At 38.5% G+C, this 15,504-nt stretch overlaps 3 protein-coding genes across 8 annotated transcripts in view; 2 read left to right on the top strand and 1 right to left on the bottom strand.

Annotated features, from left to right (window-relative positions):
• Nox (NADPH oxidase) overlaps nucleotides 1–1,202 on the top strand; it is a 72,754-nt gene extending 71,552 nt beyond the window's left edge. Inside the window, exons 14-17 of one of the 2 annotated variants that reach the window (XM_008195570.3) lie at nucleotides 53–142; nucleotides 253–462; nucleotides 515–718; nucleotides 769–1,202. In XM_008195570.3, coding sequence (XP_008193792.1) covers nucleotides 53–142; nucleotides 253–462; nucleotides 515–718; nucleotides 769–966 — 702 coding nt within the window. In that variant the 3' untranslated portion in view covers nucleotides 967–1,202. The remainder of the gene's footprint in view (nucleotides 1–52; nucleotides 143–252; nucleotides 463–514; nucleotides 719–768) is intronic. The other variant, XM_967282.5, reaches the window with a different exon arrangement.
• Nucleotides 1,203–1,413: 211 nt separating this feature from the next.
• LOC661050 (uncharacterized protein) lies at nucleotides 1,414–3,614 on the top strand. Its single transcript, XM_967239.4, has 6 exons — nucleotides 1,414–1,570; nucleotides 1,632–1,791; nucleotides 1,844–1,983; nucleotides 2,029–2,359; nucleotides 3,081–3,322; nucleotides 3,377–3,614. The coding sequence occupies exons 1-6, from the start codon at nucleotides 1,500–1,502 to the stop codon at nucleotides 3,552–3,554; spliced, it is 1,122 nt and encodes a 373-aa protein (XP_972332.2). The 5' UTR covers nucleotides 1,414–1,499; the 3' UTR covers nucleotides 3,555–3,614.
• Nucleotides 3,615–3,643: 29 nt separating this feature from the next.
• LOC103313127 (uncharacterized protein) overlaps nucleotides 3,644–15,504 on the bottom strand; it is a 163,586-nt gene continuing 151,725 nt past the window's right edge. For 3 of the 5 annotated variants that reach the window (XM_008195568.3, XM_008195567.3, XM_015981452.2), the window contains exons 9-19: nucleotides 12,545–12,757; nucleotides 11,848–12,387; nucleotides 10,499–11,712; nucleotides 10,258–10,451; nucleotides 9,969–10,154; nucleotides 9,692–9,795; nucleotides 9,472–9,636; nucleotides 9,247–9,417; nucleotides 7,313–7,387; nucleotides 7,092–7,258; nucleotides 3,644–6,561 (exon numbers count right to left, since the gene is read on the bottom strand). In XM_008195568.3, the coding sequence (XP_008193790.1) occupies nucleotides 6,417–6,561; nucleotides 7,092–7,258; nucleotides 7,313–7,387; nucleotides 9,247–9,417; nucleotides 9,472–9,636; nucleotides 9,692–9,795; nucleotides 9,969–10,154; nucleotides 10,258–10,451; nucleotides 10,499–11,712; nucleotides 11,848–12,387; nucleotides 12,545–12,757 (3,174 nt within the window). In that variant the 3' untranslated portion in view covers nucleotides 3,644–6,416. Of the gene's footprint in view, nucleotides 6,562–7,057; nucleotides 7,259–7,312; nucleotides 7,388–9,246; nucleotides 9,418–9,471; nucleotides 9,637–9,691; nucleotides 9,796–9,968; nucleotides 10,155–10,257; nucleotides 10,452–10,498; nucleotides 11,713–11,847; nucleotides 12,388–12,544; nucleotides 12,758–15,504 lie in introns of all 5 variants that reach the window. The other 2 variants (XM_015981451.2, XM_015981453.2) reach the window with 2 other exon arrangements.

Below are 15,504 nucleotides of genomic sequence, written 5' to 3'. Positions count from 1 at the left end.
TAAGTCTATTTGCGGTGCCTTTGGTGATTTATCGGTGACTTTTGGTTAGTAGCCTATTTTTGAGAAAGCGACGCCTCATGATAGTGATGAGGAACTTAGGGAACGCATTTTGCGCGACCTGCCGGTGGGGGCTGGGACCGAGGTGACTTTGTGTGGTGGCTTGTGCTTCTCTAACGCTAATCCCTGTGACTAACAAACACTATGTAATCTTCATCTGTAACCTAATCATCAAATTAATTTTATTATTATTAGATCTATCTGGATGGCCCCTACGGAGCCCCTTCGAGCCACATATTCCGCGCCCAACATGCCGTTTTGATAGCGACAGGAATTGGAGTCACCCCTTTTGCTTCCATCCTCCAATCTATCATGCACAGATATTGGAAAGCAAGACATTCTTGCCCACGGTGTAAATTTTCGTGGGCCAGCGAGATTCCACCCACGGTCATGAATTTAAGAAAAGTAATTTCTTTACCGACTGCGCCAATTATACAATTACGATTTTTATATTTAGGTTGACTTTTTCTGGATTAACCGAAATCAACGGTCGTTCGAATGGTTTGTTAATTTATTGTCACAGTTGGAAATTGAACAAGCTGAACTTGGCGGCGCAATGGAACGTTTCCTAGAAATGCACATGTATATCACCAGTGCCTTGCAAAAAACCGATATGAAAGCAGTGGGTTTGCAATTAGCTTTGGATCTGCTTCATGAAAAAGTACATTTGGTAGTTTGGCCGCAGCGATAAATTTTAACACGTTATTTTAGGAAAAAAGAGACTTGATTACTGGCTTGAAGACTAGAACTAATGCGGGACGCCCTAACTGGGACAAAGTCTTCAAGCAGATTCAAGACCAGAAGAAAGGTAAAGTTACTGTCTTCTACTGTGGTCCTCCACAACTCGCCAGGATTATTAGAGTAAAATGTGATCAGTATGGATTTAGCTTTCGTAAGGAAGTATTTTAATGTCATTTGTATATTGTAATCTTGAATTGTACCATAGTTATTTATATTATTTATTTCTGTTGTATATTAAGTCCTTACTTACTCGTACTTTTCTATTAATTTTAACACTCAAGTCTTTATGCCTACAGTCAGTTTTTAAAGGTAATGGGTCTTTTTATAGGTATTTATCTGTTTAGTGTTAGTGCACTGTTTGTATAGTAAATGTGAGGTGAAATATATTTATTTTCATTTTTGAATCTGTCTTTATTTTTTAACCAAGGTTTATGCAAGCAACAATACACCCAGTTTGCGCACTGTAACTTTTAAACTCTGTGGTTGCCACAATATTTTTTACAATTTGTTTTAATATAATTAAATAAGATATAGAAAATTAATTTTACCTTGATTTAGATCTGCAAATTTCAAAAACAATAAAACTACAATAATTAAACAACGAAAATGCTGTACAATTTTTTAAGTCTGTGGTGGAGAATGCGCATGCATTTTGGTTCCACATCTGTCAATATAGCAAGTGTCAAATTTTTAGGTTATGCATGGATTTAATGCCTTTAAGCGCGAAAGCGTTCCGCTTTACTTCTTCAGTAGCGTTAAAAGTGTGGAAGGGGTTTGTTACCTTTATTTCCTTCCAGTTTTAGTTTAAAAAAATAGACCTAACCAAATTTTAGTTTTGCGACAATGGCAACAGACAGTAAAACCCCAAAATTAATGAAAAAAATCGGAACGCACAGCGGCGTGTTTCACTGCGATGAAGCCCTTGCTTGCTACATGCTAAAACAACTTCCGGATTATCGCGAAGCTGAGATTATAAGGACTAGAGACATGCCTGTGAGTTATTTTTATGCCGGTTGAATAATTATTTTTTAAAAATAATGTGAAGGTTTTAGACACGTGCGATGTTGTGGTCGACGTTGGTGCAGTCTATAATCCAAAAATCAATCGTTATGACCACCATCAGAGAGGTTTTGAAGAAACTTTAAGCAGTGTAAGGCCAGATCTGGCCAAAAAGAGCACAATCAAGTAAGTGTTATAGTTTGGGAGAACAGATGGTAGTTGTTCTTGAAGGTTAAGTTCAGCCGGATTGGTCTATGCACACTTTGGGTTGGATGTTATCAAGGAGATAATAGAGCAGCAAGGGTATCCAATTCCTGCCAACTGTCTTCAAAAAGTGTTCTTACATGTTTATGAAGGTTTTGTTGAGGAAATTGATGCTATTGATAATGGGGTTCCTATGTATGCAGAAGGCAAGCCAAGGTATCGCATAAATACAAATTTAAGTGCGAGGATACATAGGCTGAACCCAGAGTGGAATTCAGAAGAGCCTGAATCCACCGACCAGTTGTTTATGAAGGCTGTGGAGATGGCAGGAACGGAATTCACGGAACGCGTAATTGAGGTAAGCTTAGAAAATGTATGTGTGATTAATAATTGATTTATTTGTTATAATTATTGTATTTATACATGTCTATTACTAACTACTAGCTGTTTACTATAAAAACACCAACGTCGCATTGTACCGAATTATTTTCTTAAATAAGTTTGATAAAATAAAATTATTAATTTCATTTCACTGTCTGCGCCCAGATATTGTCAACTGCCACAAAATTTCCTAAATTTTGACATTATTTTTTTTGGTACAAAAAGTGCGAAGTAGAAAAAATACTGTGTGATATCTCGTTTATAAGGCATTTTGTCGCACGCACGAATTTAGGGCACGACGAACGCAGCGAGTTAGAAAACTCGTATCATAATATACTATTTTTGACTTCCCATTTTTAACACTAAAGCTACAACCAGACTTTTACACTGATTCATTGCCGTATTCGGTTTCTCAAAAACGGCACTATTTACAAAACCTCATTTCGCAACGGTTCCGTTTTAGACGGCCTTTGCCCCTCGTATTCCCACCATTCATAACGTCATAGAAATTATTCGAACATGAATTAAATCCTAAACCAAATTTTTCTCTTCCTAAAATCCACCCTAATTACATTAAGTAGTGTTTAAAAAATCTAGACAAAATATTAGTAGTTCACAGCTACACTCAAAAAATATTTACTGTGTTCACAAAAAACTCAATAAAATGCCTCGTGATCACTTTTTAATAAAAATTTTAGGCGGTTACCATATGGTGGCCAGCACGACAAATCGTGCGAAACGCGATCGAAAATAGAAAGAAAATTCACGAATCTGGCGAGATCATAGTCCTGGAAGAGCGGTGTCCGTGGAAAGAGCACCTTTTGGCTTTGGAAGAGGAAATGGGAATTCAGGATCAGTTAAAATTTGTCATTTTCCACGACAAAAGTAGCTCGTGGAGAGTTCAGGGAATTCCTATTCAGCCAGATAGTTTCATTTGCAGGTAAGTTAAAATTTTATAAACTTAGCTTTTCACAAAGTGATATTGTATGTGTAGAGTATTTTTGCACAAGGACTGGAGAGGAGTGCGCGATGATCAGCTTAGTGATATTGCGGGTATTGAGGGATGTGTCTTTTGTCACGCCACTGGTTTTATTGGCGGCAACAAGACCAAAGAAGGGGTATTGCAGATGGCGATAAAAAGCTTAAAAGCGGCTCCTGCTGATAGGGAATAGATCTGTCGTGTGTATGATTCTGGTGTGTTATATTTTTTAAAATAAAATAGAACAGACAAATAGGCCGTTTCACTTTTTTGAAAACACCCTTTTATAATTACAACGCCATATTTTATTGTGCATACAATAATACAAGTATATACATATACACTTTTTAAACATACGTTTGGAAATATTTGGACAGAATTTAACAACAAATATCTTTTTTAAAACAGTCAAACAAAACAATTATTAATATATATTTAACACAAGATAGAAAACTGGATTACAGTTACAAACGCATGTAGAGTATTTCTACTTTTTTACAACATTGAGGTTTCGTTGCAGTTATAGTTTCATTTGACCGAAGGGATTGTCTATAAATTGATGACGGAAAATAAAATTTGGAGGTACAAAAGTACAACTGCAAAAAATCTCAAATTTGAACACACTGTCATGACACACGTGGTCATAAAAATCTACAGATTGTATTATTGGATTTGAAAAAAATATAAAAAGTTTGAGCTACAAGTATTGACATTTGATTAAAGATTTACATTTTGTTATTATTTGATATAAAATGAGCACAACATCTTGAGACATCATAAATGTAAAATATTACACAAAATTTATCATCTTACTTTATTAAATTGGGGGAATACTCTGTTTTAATTTTTTTGTGTTTAAATATTAAACGCACTCAACTCTAAGGAAACAACACAACGGGTTAATACAGTTAGTACCGAAATGGATATATAACAATGAATGAAAAATGTTAATAGTCAGGTACGGATAGGGAACGGTTCGATTCTCTGTATATCTCGACAGAACGAAGCTTGTCACCGGAAAATAATAGCAATATTTCATATATTTTTGTAATACACAGAGTAAATTTTCTTATGTATAGCTTATTGCATACTACACGTCCCCTCTACAAATGGCGATGCAATGGGGTCAAACAATTTGGCAAAAATCTATCAATAAAACCTCAAACATTTACAAAACACGACATGTGCCAAGAATCGGTGCGAACGCAAAACGTGGAAAAGAACGGGTGAAAATCGGTGATTGTTGGCAGATGTCGGTGCGAAAAGGGTAAATATTTTAGCCTATTTACAAATATACAAGCATTTTCCATACTAAAATATGTTACATGACACTTTTGCTAAGCTCAACTATGATATCCAATGTTGGCACAAATGAAATCGTTATACAGGCACACATTCATACTAGTTATTTCTATTTTAAATTTAAACTAAACCGTATCATATTCAACTAAAAGCCCCGACGTACTGCTAAGCAGTCACAGTGACGTAAAAACAATGCTGGACAGTCAGGTTTTGTATATATAGTTTCTCTTGAAAGACCACAGCAATTTTTAGGTTTATTTTACATGAATGATTGTTCTCAAATCACACTTAAAAGATCTAGTGTCAAGTCACATATACATAATAATAACACAAGGTGATCATCATCTAGACGAACTGACAGACATTTCAACATTCAACAGTATATCACAATTAAAAACGTTTCCGACTACACCACAACATTAGGCCGTGATTAGATTAGTTCGTGTTATTATATCGAAAGAAAGTGTGATATGGGTCACGGTTCAAAAAACGAATTTCATCACTACTCTATTGAAAAATTTGTCGTAACAGCAAATGCCTGTCAATTCAAGGTAGGTACATTAATTTAACAACAATTAATTGATAGGTCTGAGCACCTGATACCTAGACTACCACCAAGTGGCCCAGTCTGATGGTCGGCCCCTGCCAGAGGAGCCCAAGTGCACCTAGCCTACATACCTCATAGTTTTATGAGCATTTAATTAGTAAAACATACAACATTTGATTTCCCTCTTTTTATAAAACATCCAACAGTGACTCGATATATATTTATGGAGGATGATAAGCGACTTAACCTATGTTTAACGTCTTGCAGACACTCAAAAAACACCAATACATAAATACGAATAAAATGAAGTGGATTGTCATTTTTTTACTGGAAAAGCCTGGGACTCCCCCTGGCGACGCGCCGACCTCTAATTAACGCTAATATCATACATACAGTAACATGTACAAATATTTATTATATTAAGTATTAATATAAATAGATTCATAGTAATAGACTTTTAAAAAGATCACAACACAGAGTTAAATAGTACCAAATAGTACCAACTTTAAAAAAGTGGGCGCCCCCTGCGCCCCCCTCGCTCCGGCCGAGTGGCACATTTTAATGGAGACATTCACGCCGCGCACACGATTAGTAGTGCTAGTAAAATATCATCAGTTTCTCTACACATTACACAACTAAAAAGTAGATAAAAAGTGACGTTTGAGCAAATCCACGACATACGTTTAGTGGCCAGAGGAAGAGGGGACGCGGTGCCGCCGCCAATACGTATAGTTCACGCTATATTATGGCCATTATGATATTTGATTATTTAGTTTTGAGTTCAGATCTATTGCTCATGAGAACTTACAGAAGGAAACCGAGTATCGTGCAAGTTGAACTTCTGAGCACTAATTCAAAATACCAGATCACTATGGTACTGAAACAGCCCACGTTACGAGAATGTAACGCAAGCTTAATAGTGTCTCACTCGACATTCGAAAAGGCACTAACGTTACGACACTGTAACGTAACACAACCCCTATCAATATTAAATATAAATCTCTGTTAATATGTGGATTGCAATTTGTACAACTACTCTACCTATAATTCTTTTTACCTACATTTTTCTAGTTTCTCTTGAGTAATTTACATGTCTTTTTAAAATTTCTGTTCTGGTTTTCTGATCTGACCTCGAAATAAAAATTTTGATTGCCCTTTACCTGTTTTTGATTTACTTAATTATTTGATTTTTGGATAGCTCTAGTACTAAGTGTTATACGGGCTTGGCACGGAAAGTTCAAAGCTTGTACACGAAGGATGTGCTTCTTTTTCTCTGCGTTTCACCGGTTCCGCATCGGGTGGACGATGCGACTTCATGTGGGCACTCCGGCTTTTGATCTTTGTAAAAACTCTAAAAAGGCACATTATTAGCTTACGACAAACAACCAAATTCCCTGCTCTGGTTTTTGCAATCTAGCTGATTGACTGGAAAAGATATCTAGTTCATCGATTGCAAGAACCACCGCGGTAGAGCCTATCGTGTGATAGATAAACAGTATTTTGCAGTGGCAAGTGTATGATGATCGGCCTGTTTATGAATGTTTGTTGTGACATGCTCACGTGCAATGTATCACATGTTTCTAATAGTTTGTCGACTATTAAGAAATCTATATGGTAACTCCAGTAGCAAAGAAGTTTGCGTAAGAAACAACTGAAACTAAGTCATGCGAAAACGAAAAACGACCAAATGAACAACATAAAAAACGAACTGAAACGATAAAAAGGTCGCTTCGAGCCGAACGACTCGAAGGTAACTAAAGATACCTTAGTCCGCTCACTGGATGTTGTAGTAAGAATAACGATAGTGTTAGCACGTAAGCAGAGGACGCAACACACCGATCATTTACCTTAGCTATGCTATGTTGAATGGAGTACACTTACTTCCCGCAAATCTTACAGGGGTAATCTTCTGTTGAGTCGGGATGACAAACGGTTGAACTTACGGAGGAAGTACGCTTGTCTGCGTTTGCAGACGGTGTCGGAGAATTCCGGGCCGTTCCACCGTGAATTCGTATGTGCCCGTTAAGGGCGGCACGCGAATTAAAACTCTGCAATTGCTCGTTATTGCAAAAGATAAATCACTGCAATATTTCGACACTCACAGCTGAACAGTCTGCGAACTCGCAGATAAAACTTCTGGTCTCTTGAACAGGCATGGGAGAACCACTATCTACAATCTACCACAAAATTATTTTATTTCTGTTTGCAAGCACTGCCACCACAGTAACGTCGCTGCGAAGCAAAGAAAGATTAGTAAAACTTTTTTTTCTTAGTCCTTTGCGGACGTATGCCTCTGTCGGTAATTACCTTTCAAAAATAATCTAATCTGTCTCACTCCTCAAAAAATTAGACGTTTTCAATGTAGAAAGAATGGCTTATGCTTTTTTTTGAGTCTCTGTTAATTTTGCATTTTTTTCGAATTTTCGTGCATAATAAATATTAATTATTGATACCGTTAAAAAACACTTCTAATTTCCTTGTATTTCATCATTTAGTTACCGAGAACATCGCCGACAAAAATTGCCGAAATTAAATATTTTCTTGACATCAATTTGAGTTTTATTACACGCAAAATATTGTGTATACAGCGTGATTCTTAAATAGACCGACAAAATTCTACCCATAGTAGTATCAAATGAGTACATGCTGGGAAAAGTAGTAAAAAAATTCTTTGTATAACCGTTTTTGTTTTTATGTTGGAGATAAAGCGTACACCACTGATGTGTTTGTAACAGCGTTAGAACAGTTAGCGGAATGCATCATATTCATTTCAATGCAAAAATGATCACTGTGTATTATCGATATTCATGATGAAAATACCACTAATTTAAACTCATGAACGCCGTAAGTGGTACGGATTTAAAGGGTTTTTGCCCCTATAAAATAAAAAAATAAATATGATAGAGATTGTCTCTACTTTGCAAAGCTCTGATAAAATTATGTCTATTTAAGAATCATCTTGTATATTGTTGAAAATGTCATCGAAGTTTTCGCAAATTTATGTAGTACAAATATTTACGACCCGGAGTCGAAGTCAAAAAAGGAAATTCCCTTATGAAATGAATCTCATTTTGCAGATTGATTTTTAATACCTGACTACAACGTATTGTTTAAGCATTTGATATCTTCTTCACTTTCATCATGATCTTTATTTCAGAGTAGAAAAATTTTCAAATATCCATTAAAAACAGATATTTTCACAATTTTGTACAGAATTCCTATCATTTTTATTTTCATTTTTTGATAAAATAATAAAACACGCGAATATAAAAATATTCAAGATTCGCATACAAGTGATGCGACATATTGAGGACTATTTCCCGAAAAAAAAAATACACGCAGTTTTCAATTGAAATATGAATTTCACTTTATAATTACCAATAATAAACAAATATTATCTACTTATGAATGAATTACGATCAAAATCGGGGTTGTAACAACAATTTTCAAATACTCAAATACAGAAGGCATCAAAGTTCTATTATTCAATCAGTCAAAAAATCTTTGAAGAAAATTAAAAAAGGATAGACACTCGTAATTTTACGTTTACGTAGGAAATGTGTAACCTAGCTATTTTAATTGTAACTTAAATGAAAAAATGCATTTTGAATTGTTGACAAATATTATCTCGAATTTTTAATATTAAAGGTCAAAAAATATTCGTGATAGTAAAAATTATATATTTTATCAAAATTTAAACTTGTTTTTCCCAAACACAACAATTTCAATAAAAAATTAAAAGCCCTCAAAATCTGCAATCTATTGAATGCTGAAAACTACACATTGAGCTGAATAATAAGTTTCACTTATAAGAGGCACTTCTAGTTTTTTATCAACTAATTCTCATAGTGTTTGATACGATACCCCAAATGATTTTATACTAGGTGTAGTAATTTTAGTGGTTTAAGAATTTTTACCGGTAGCGGAGACTTAAATATTTACATAAGAATTTTCGTAAAGTTTAAAACTGAAAAGGTGCTTCGCAACCGACGTCACTGCCTTTTGTGTTTGGTATACGCAGCTATTGCGACCTTACCCCTAATAATTTGGCATCAGGATACGGCTTCTCTTCTACGTCCCCTTCTATACTCTTCGAGTGACTCTGTCGCCGCTCCCGGAGATACTTCAGCTTTCGGTATTCATCAACACACACTTTCTTCCACACGTAGTAGAACTGTACACACTGTTTGATAGTCTTCGTCCCGATCTGTAACGCACCTTGACTATAGCTCTGCGGCAGTGCACAGAGAGTTGTACGCACCTCTTGAGCTATGCTGCGGAAATCCTTGTCGTATTTCAGCAACGCATTGTGGAAAATGTCTGTTTCAGAAGACGTCCATTTGTCACTCTCGCTGTACTGATAACAAAGGAGTGGGTGGTCCGACGGGAGAATCGGCGCGGGTTGCATCAGCTTCAACATCGCGTCCTAAAACAATGCTCGCTATTCTTCGCCCCTCAACAATAGGATTTGCCACACTCACGTGTATGTTTCCGCCACACATATGCAGGAGGTGCATGGCGTACTCCTTATTCCTTCCTCCCCCGGGAACTGCAGCGCAGCACGCGAAATCCAAGTACATGTCAACTGCACATATTCAATGCTAACACATACCTGTTGAAATCGCCACTGCGTGGCTCAAACAACAAGCAAAGGACTAAGTTTTAGTTAAGCCGATTAGAGAGAGGCCGTGCCGTACCAAGCGGTACGTCCGGCCAAAGCCTGGAAAATTTTGCAATTGACGCCAAATCTGTGATTACCTTCACTGTCTGTGCAGCCGCTTATGCCAGGATCCCACAGGAGATCCTCATGCGTTGGGTCCGGATTGGTCCTACACGGAGCGGACGTAAAAGGAGGTATTGTGCATTGAAATTGAGAGCCCACATTTACGTGCGGCGTGGAGTCGCTCTCGGGGATGGGGTCATTGCTCCAGCTCGAGTCTTCTTCTACAAAACAAATTGTGTTGCAACGAAAATCTTGTATTGCAAATCAATAAAGACATCCTTCGAGAGTTGTAGTTTTGGGCGACCTCCCTCGACACCTACTTACCCGATTTCACCTTAATATTCGCGTATAGACCCGTTCCGGGCCTTTGGGGGTTTAAAATAGGCTGAGGCGTGTACGGAGCGAACCCCTGGGGCTTACTCCTCGTCGCCCTCAACTTCGATTGGTGAAAAACCGGAAGTTGGAGCGGCTCGCTTCGAGGCCGTTTCCTGGAAGCCCGTATAGGACTCGCGGGTATCCTGAAAATGCTTATTTAAACCCACGTCGCTCCACACATCTACCTTACGTTGTAGGGCTGAGAAACACATCGTTGTTCTCTTCTCTTTTCAAGTCGATTATCTGTTTAGGCCTTGCGATGATTTGCTTCGTTGGAATTCTGAGCACCTTGTGCGTTTTTGGGGCGTTTTTCTCGTCGTCTTGGCTTTGGATAAGGGAAGTGTTGGCAACGAGGAAGTTTTTGGCTTGGAAGGTGTTTCCCCCAGTTTGGATGATCTTGATTTCGCCGTTGGCATCAACTAATATGCCGGCGAAGTTCGAACTGTTGAGATCCAGCAGGCCGTTATTGCTGATCACTCTTAGAGGAACTCCGTTGAACTCGAACTTTTTGCGAGGGGCAAAGTCTTTTGGGCTACTTGACAGGAGAGGGTCTTCTGAATTGGGCATCATTTGGGATTGGAGGGTGTAATGAGGAGACATAGGGAAGGTGACGGTGTTAGGCGAGGGAGTGAACGTGGTGGAAGTGTGGGGTGAGGGCACAGACGTTGTCACAATATTTGATAAGGGCGAGGGAACAGGTGTAAGGCCCACCGATAAGGGAGATTGTGGAGGGGGTGAATTCGTTAAAGGGTAAATATCATCCGTTGGAATACTCTCCCCTGGGAGGACTTCCTCCAAAGCTTCCTCGACAGCGGCCGAACTTGACATCGTCGACGTGAAAAACGCCGCAGATAAGGGCGACGAAGCTTGCGGAGGTTCATCCACACCTCTCTCCACTACTTGACCAAACTCGTTCTGCTTTGGCGATACCATTGGAAGAAGGGTGTTTTGGCCGAAACAAGGACTCTGTCCTTCGTGACTCGCAGGAGGAGTGGGATATGCGAATCCTGGAGAATCATGCCTGATCAAGGGACTTTGTAGCGGTGATTGTGCGGTTAGAGAGGTGTGTGGAGAGCCGGTGAATTGAGCTGGAGATTGCGTCTGGTAGCCTGGAGATGGTATATCTAGATTTGTGGTCGAGTGAAAGGTGCTGAACTCTGCTAAGCTCTCAGGAAGAGGCGAGTCTAGCACAGCTTGCAGCTCCTGGTTCACCGAATGGCTCGACTGGTAGGAAGGTGACTGGACTACGGCTTCTTGCAGATTTGTGTAGTCCTCCAAAGCGATGTCTTGGAGTTGCTGGTCGTTCTGGTCCTGCAGAAGCGTGTCCGTTTGGAACTGGATGGACGCCAGCTGGTGCGGATCGACTCCTTGCAAGAGCATCGTGTCCTGCACTTGCGTGAACACCTTCAGAAAAAAATAAAAAATTAAACAATTGTCTTAATAAATAATAATGACAGTTATTATCAGAATGGTGGAGAAAAAAAGTTAAATATAATTTATAATCTTTAAAAAACACAACTAACTGAGGAGTCCTTTTACCTCGTCTTGCAGACTCGGCGAAAGGTATTCACCATCTTCCGACTGATACGTAACTCCCGTTAGCGTAAAAGAGTCGGCCGATTGAAACTGGATGATCTGTGAGGATTGTCCGGGGTCAGAGGTAGTACGTTTGACGGAGACTTTGTCTCGTTTGAGGATGAGATCTGCCAGAGCTTCAGCTTTCTGTTGGGTGGTGGTCGTAGTTCTGGACACGTTGAAGGCTTCGGCATCGGAATGTCTTCGCGCTTTCTCCACCGGCTGCTGGGGTGGCGCCGGCACGACGAAAGAGGTTATTTTAGTGTCCAGATCGCTGGAGTTGTTCGCAGAGGAATGCACAGTTAATGGGAACAAAGGCGGAGCCGTCGATTTCTGACTCTCTTCACTCGACGCCGAGGACGCCGACGATGTCGTCGTCGTTTGGGGATTTGTTATCCGCTTGTTGATGATTTTCTCTTCAATGAGGGCCCGAACGCTCACACTGGCCGTCTGTAAAGGGGGGCCGTTGGTGTCTTTTTTTTCGCACTTCTTGTTCTCCGCGTCCTGAAATTTATTCGGTGGAGATTTACCAGTTTTCAGTGTTTTTGTCAAAGAAAGGTGAAGTGCTTCCTGTTTCGCGTTTTCAAAGGCTAGTGTGTAGTGAATTTGCGGTTGCATTAAATGCAGGATAAAATAACATTCTGCGTTTGAGAGTGTGTACCTTTTTGAAGTATCCGCCGTGCAGCCGCATGTGTCCATTGAGGGCGGGGATGTTCTTGAATTTCCTGTGACATAGGTTGCATTCGACGGGTTTGGGTTCGGGTTTGTTGGGGGTGGCGGTGGCGGCTGGGGATGTCGACGGGGTGGTGGTGGTAACTTTTGCCTGCGGACTCGTAGCGCTCCCACTTGTTTTGTTTGATGAAGTCTGCTGCGTCTGTACACATAACGAGACTTCAATGAAATTTTTTCACTTAATTAACTCGGCTTCATTCTACATTAAAATAAACAAGACATTAGGCGTGCCGAGCACCCTTATTAAAAATTTTATTTCGGAAACTCAAAGCGCTACTTTTGAAACAGCGGAAAAAGTGCAATACCTGCCCGTGGTAGTAATAGTAATAGTTCCACCAGTTATTCATATTAAGAGTTGAGTTGAGATTGGTCACATTCTCACAAACTAAATTGCACTTTGGGATCATATGGCTACGAGACTAGTAAAGTTTCGACTAACTCCAAGTATCAAAGGGGATAAATCGGAAGGTGGCCACCCTGTGACGTCAGTTGGTCCAGATAACCGGATTAGATATAATGAATCTTGTCGGATTCAGGTTTAATAATGTAGGGCGCAATTCCCGCTCTACTCGAGATAAAAACAAACCCATAATAACTGTGTTTACGCCACGCATCTGGTTACTTTACCAGAGGCCGGACTAATTACATATAATTTACAGAACTGTGCTCGTTTAACGAAAATAGGGTACCATTTTTCGATAATAATTAATTATTTATCACTGTTTTTGGTTGAGAAATACATCAGAAAAATAAAAGTGATTAACATGTTTTTAAATTTTATAGTATTTTATTGTATAAAGGTCTTAAGAGCCGTATGCAATACGTTTTATCCACAGCCAGGCAGTATAGACTAAATCTGAGACTAGGTCAATATTTTCAAATTATTTTTCAAAATTTTCATTTGATGTTTTAAAATCACGTTTGTCAAATTAATTTTTAAAATAGAAATACTGCATTACTTCCAGCTTCGTTTACAGTAAATCTGTGCTCGACGTCATAAAGAAGAAACCAACCATATTTTCTTATTTAATGTATAATGGTATATGTAAGAGATGCAGTTTAATTTTGTTGTGGGTCTTATGGTGTTTTCATAAGACCTATAGGCATGTAGGTTTTATGGATATCATTAGACGTCTCCAAGTAGCAATGTTATAACCTAATAATAGACTGGCTGTGGATAAATTAGTTATATTCCTGCTTGGGGAAAATACTGGAATCATTTAAGCACATAATACCTACTTTTTTATTCTTTATATTTTTTTATAAAAGTAATAGCACAGTAATTAAAAAATGTGTCCAAACAACAAGAAAGTGCATATTTTTAAAAAGATCTTAGGTGTTATTGAATTTGGGGTAAAAAGGGATAAAAAACCAGTTTTACTCATAAGGTGAAAAGTAGGTTCAAGGATGCAAGGATAATATAAAGGGTAAATAGAGGGAAATATTTTAGAAAATAAAGGGAACCGAAAACTCGCTAAAATAAGATAAAAAGCTGATTCTTTTAAGGCTAAAAAAATTTTGTTTTAATTGCACTTTAATATTCTTGAATTGTTTGGGTTATACAGGATGCTCAAAAACTGGCGCACCAACTCAGTGGTACGTTAATGAGAAGCAAGTGCAGATTACGGGAAAAATGTTGAAAAAATTCCTAAAGTCATCTTTTAAAAAATCTGGAGCTCCAAACTTATTGTGTTAACTTCTTTAGTTTTCATTATTTTTTACTGTTTATATGTTTCACACTAGGTAATCGTTCCCTGACAAAACGATGAATAATTATTTTTAAATTTTCTATCAGACTTTAGCAGTTTTTTTAATTAAAAAAAATTAATTCATCAAAAAAATCACAATGTGCCAACACTGGGAATTATTTCCTAGGAAACCGTTCCAAGAATAGTTTATTTTTATTAAATCAATCATTTATCAATAACTTTAATACAAAGAATTTTTTTACTATTTTTAGCTTTATATGTAACCAGTTCTCTACTATACCCCACTTGGAGTTGGTGCGCCAGTTTTTGAGCACGCTGTATGAAACTTCTTGGCGAAAGTAGGAAATCTGTAGCGCTTTCTTCAGCACACACGTTATAACCCCTTCAACTCAGTGGAAACCGAGTTCAGTTAATTTTTCCGTTTGAATAAAATTTCTTGAAAAACAAACGCATGGAACTTTTTGGCCGCGAGGCGCCTACCCTCTGCGGCATCGAAGGGGTGAATTGGTTTGGAGCGGCCGGGTTTGGGTCAAAGGTCGTGCGGTTCTCACAGCACAGCATCCCCTATCCATCGGCGTTCGTTAATCCAACAGGTAAAACCATTCGCGTGAGACAATAGCTACATCGAGCGAAAATTATTTATGGAGTGTCGAATAAGAAAGGAAGTTAATTTGGGCTTTTCGCGACGCGAACGTGCGTCACATTTCCCATTAGGTCGGAACGATGCAAAACGAACTTTGTCAATTTTAATCGTATTAATTCGTACGGCACCATTCTGCTAATTGGAAGGCTTAAAACCTACCGGAATTCCACACCGCCGCCGAATTAATTCATTTTTCGCAAAGCAACTTTGCGGCGGAGAGCTCGCTTTCCAATTAGTTTACTATGGTTAAAATTTCAAGTGATTAATTACAGGTCAAAGTAATTACTAACTTGTAAAAAGTTCAAGTAAAACCCCTCCACTCGGAACGACAGCTTGTTATATTTATTTCATGTCCGAAGTTTTACAAGTCCTTTTCAGCTGTTCGGGCGTGTTTCGCTTTTGACTCGGACGGCGCAAACTTCTCTAATTATTGGGACTAGTCGTAGAGAGAAAGCGAAATGCCACGGTAATTGTCCGCAATGTTAACGTCTCTCCACCAAAAGACAAATTTCGGTTATTACAAACGCAGGCGATCAA

The sequence above is a fragment of the Tribolium castaneum genome, chromosome 3, assembly GCF_031307605.1.
Source record: "Tribolium castaneum strain GA2 chromosome 3, icTriCast1.1, whole genome shotgun sequence".
Lineage (NCBI taxonomy): Eukaryota > Metazoa > Arthropoda > Insecta > Coleoptera > Tenebrionidae > Tribolium > Tribolium castaneum.
Note: the sequence above shows the minus strand (reverse complement) of the source record. Positions and strands in the feature narration are given on the sequence as shown.

Coding starts and splice junctions, on each gene's coding strand:
- LOC661050 (XM_967239.4), top strand. CDS start 1,500: ATGGATTTAATGCCTTTAAGCGCGAAAGCGTTCCGCTTTACTTCTTCA. Junction 1,792..1,843: donor TAAGGACTAGAGACATGCCT/GTGAGTTATTTT, acceptor AATAATGTGAAG/GTTTTAGACACGTGCGATGT. Junction 2,360..3,080: donor TCACGGAACGCGTAATTGAG/GTAAGCTTAGAA, acceptor TAAAAATTTTAG/GCGGTTACCATATGGTGGCC.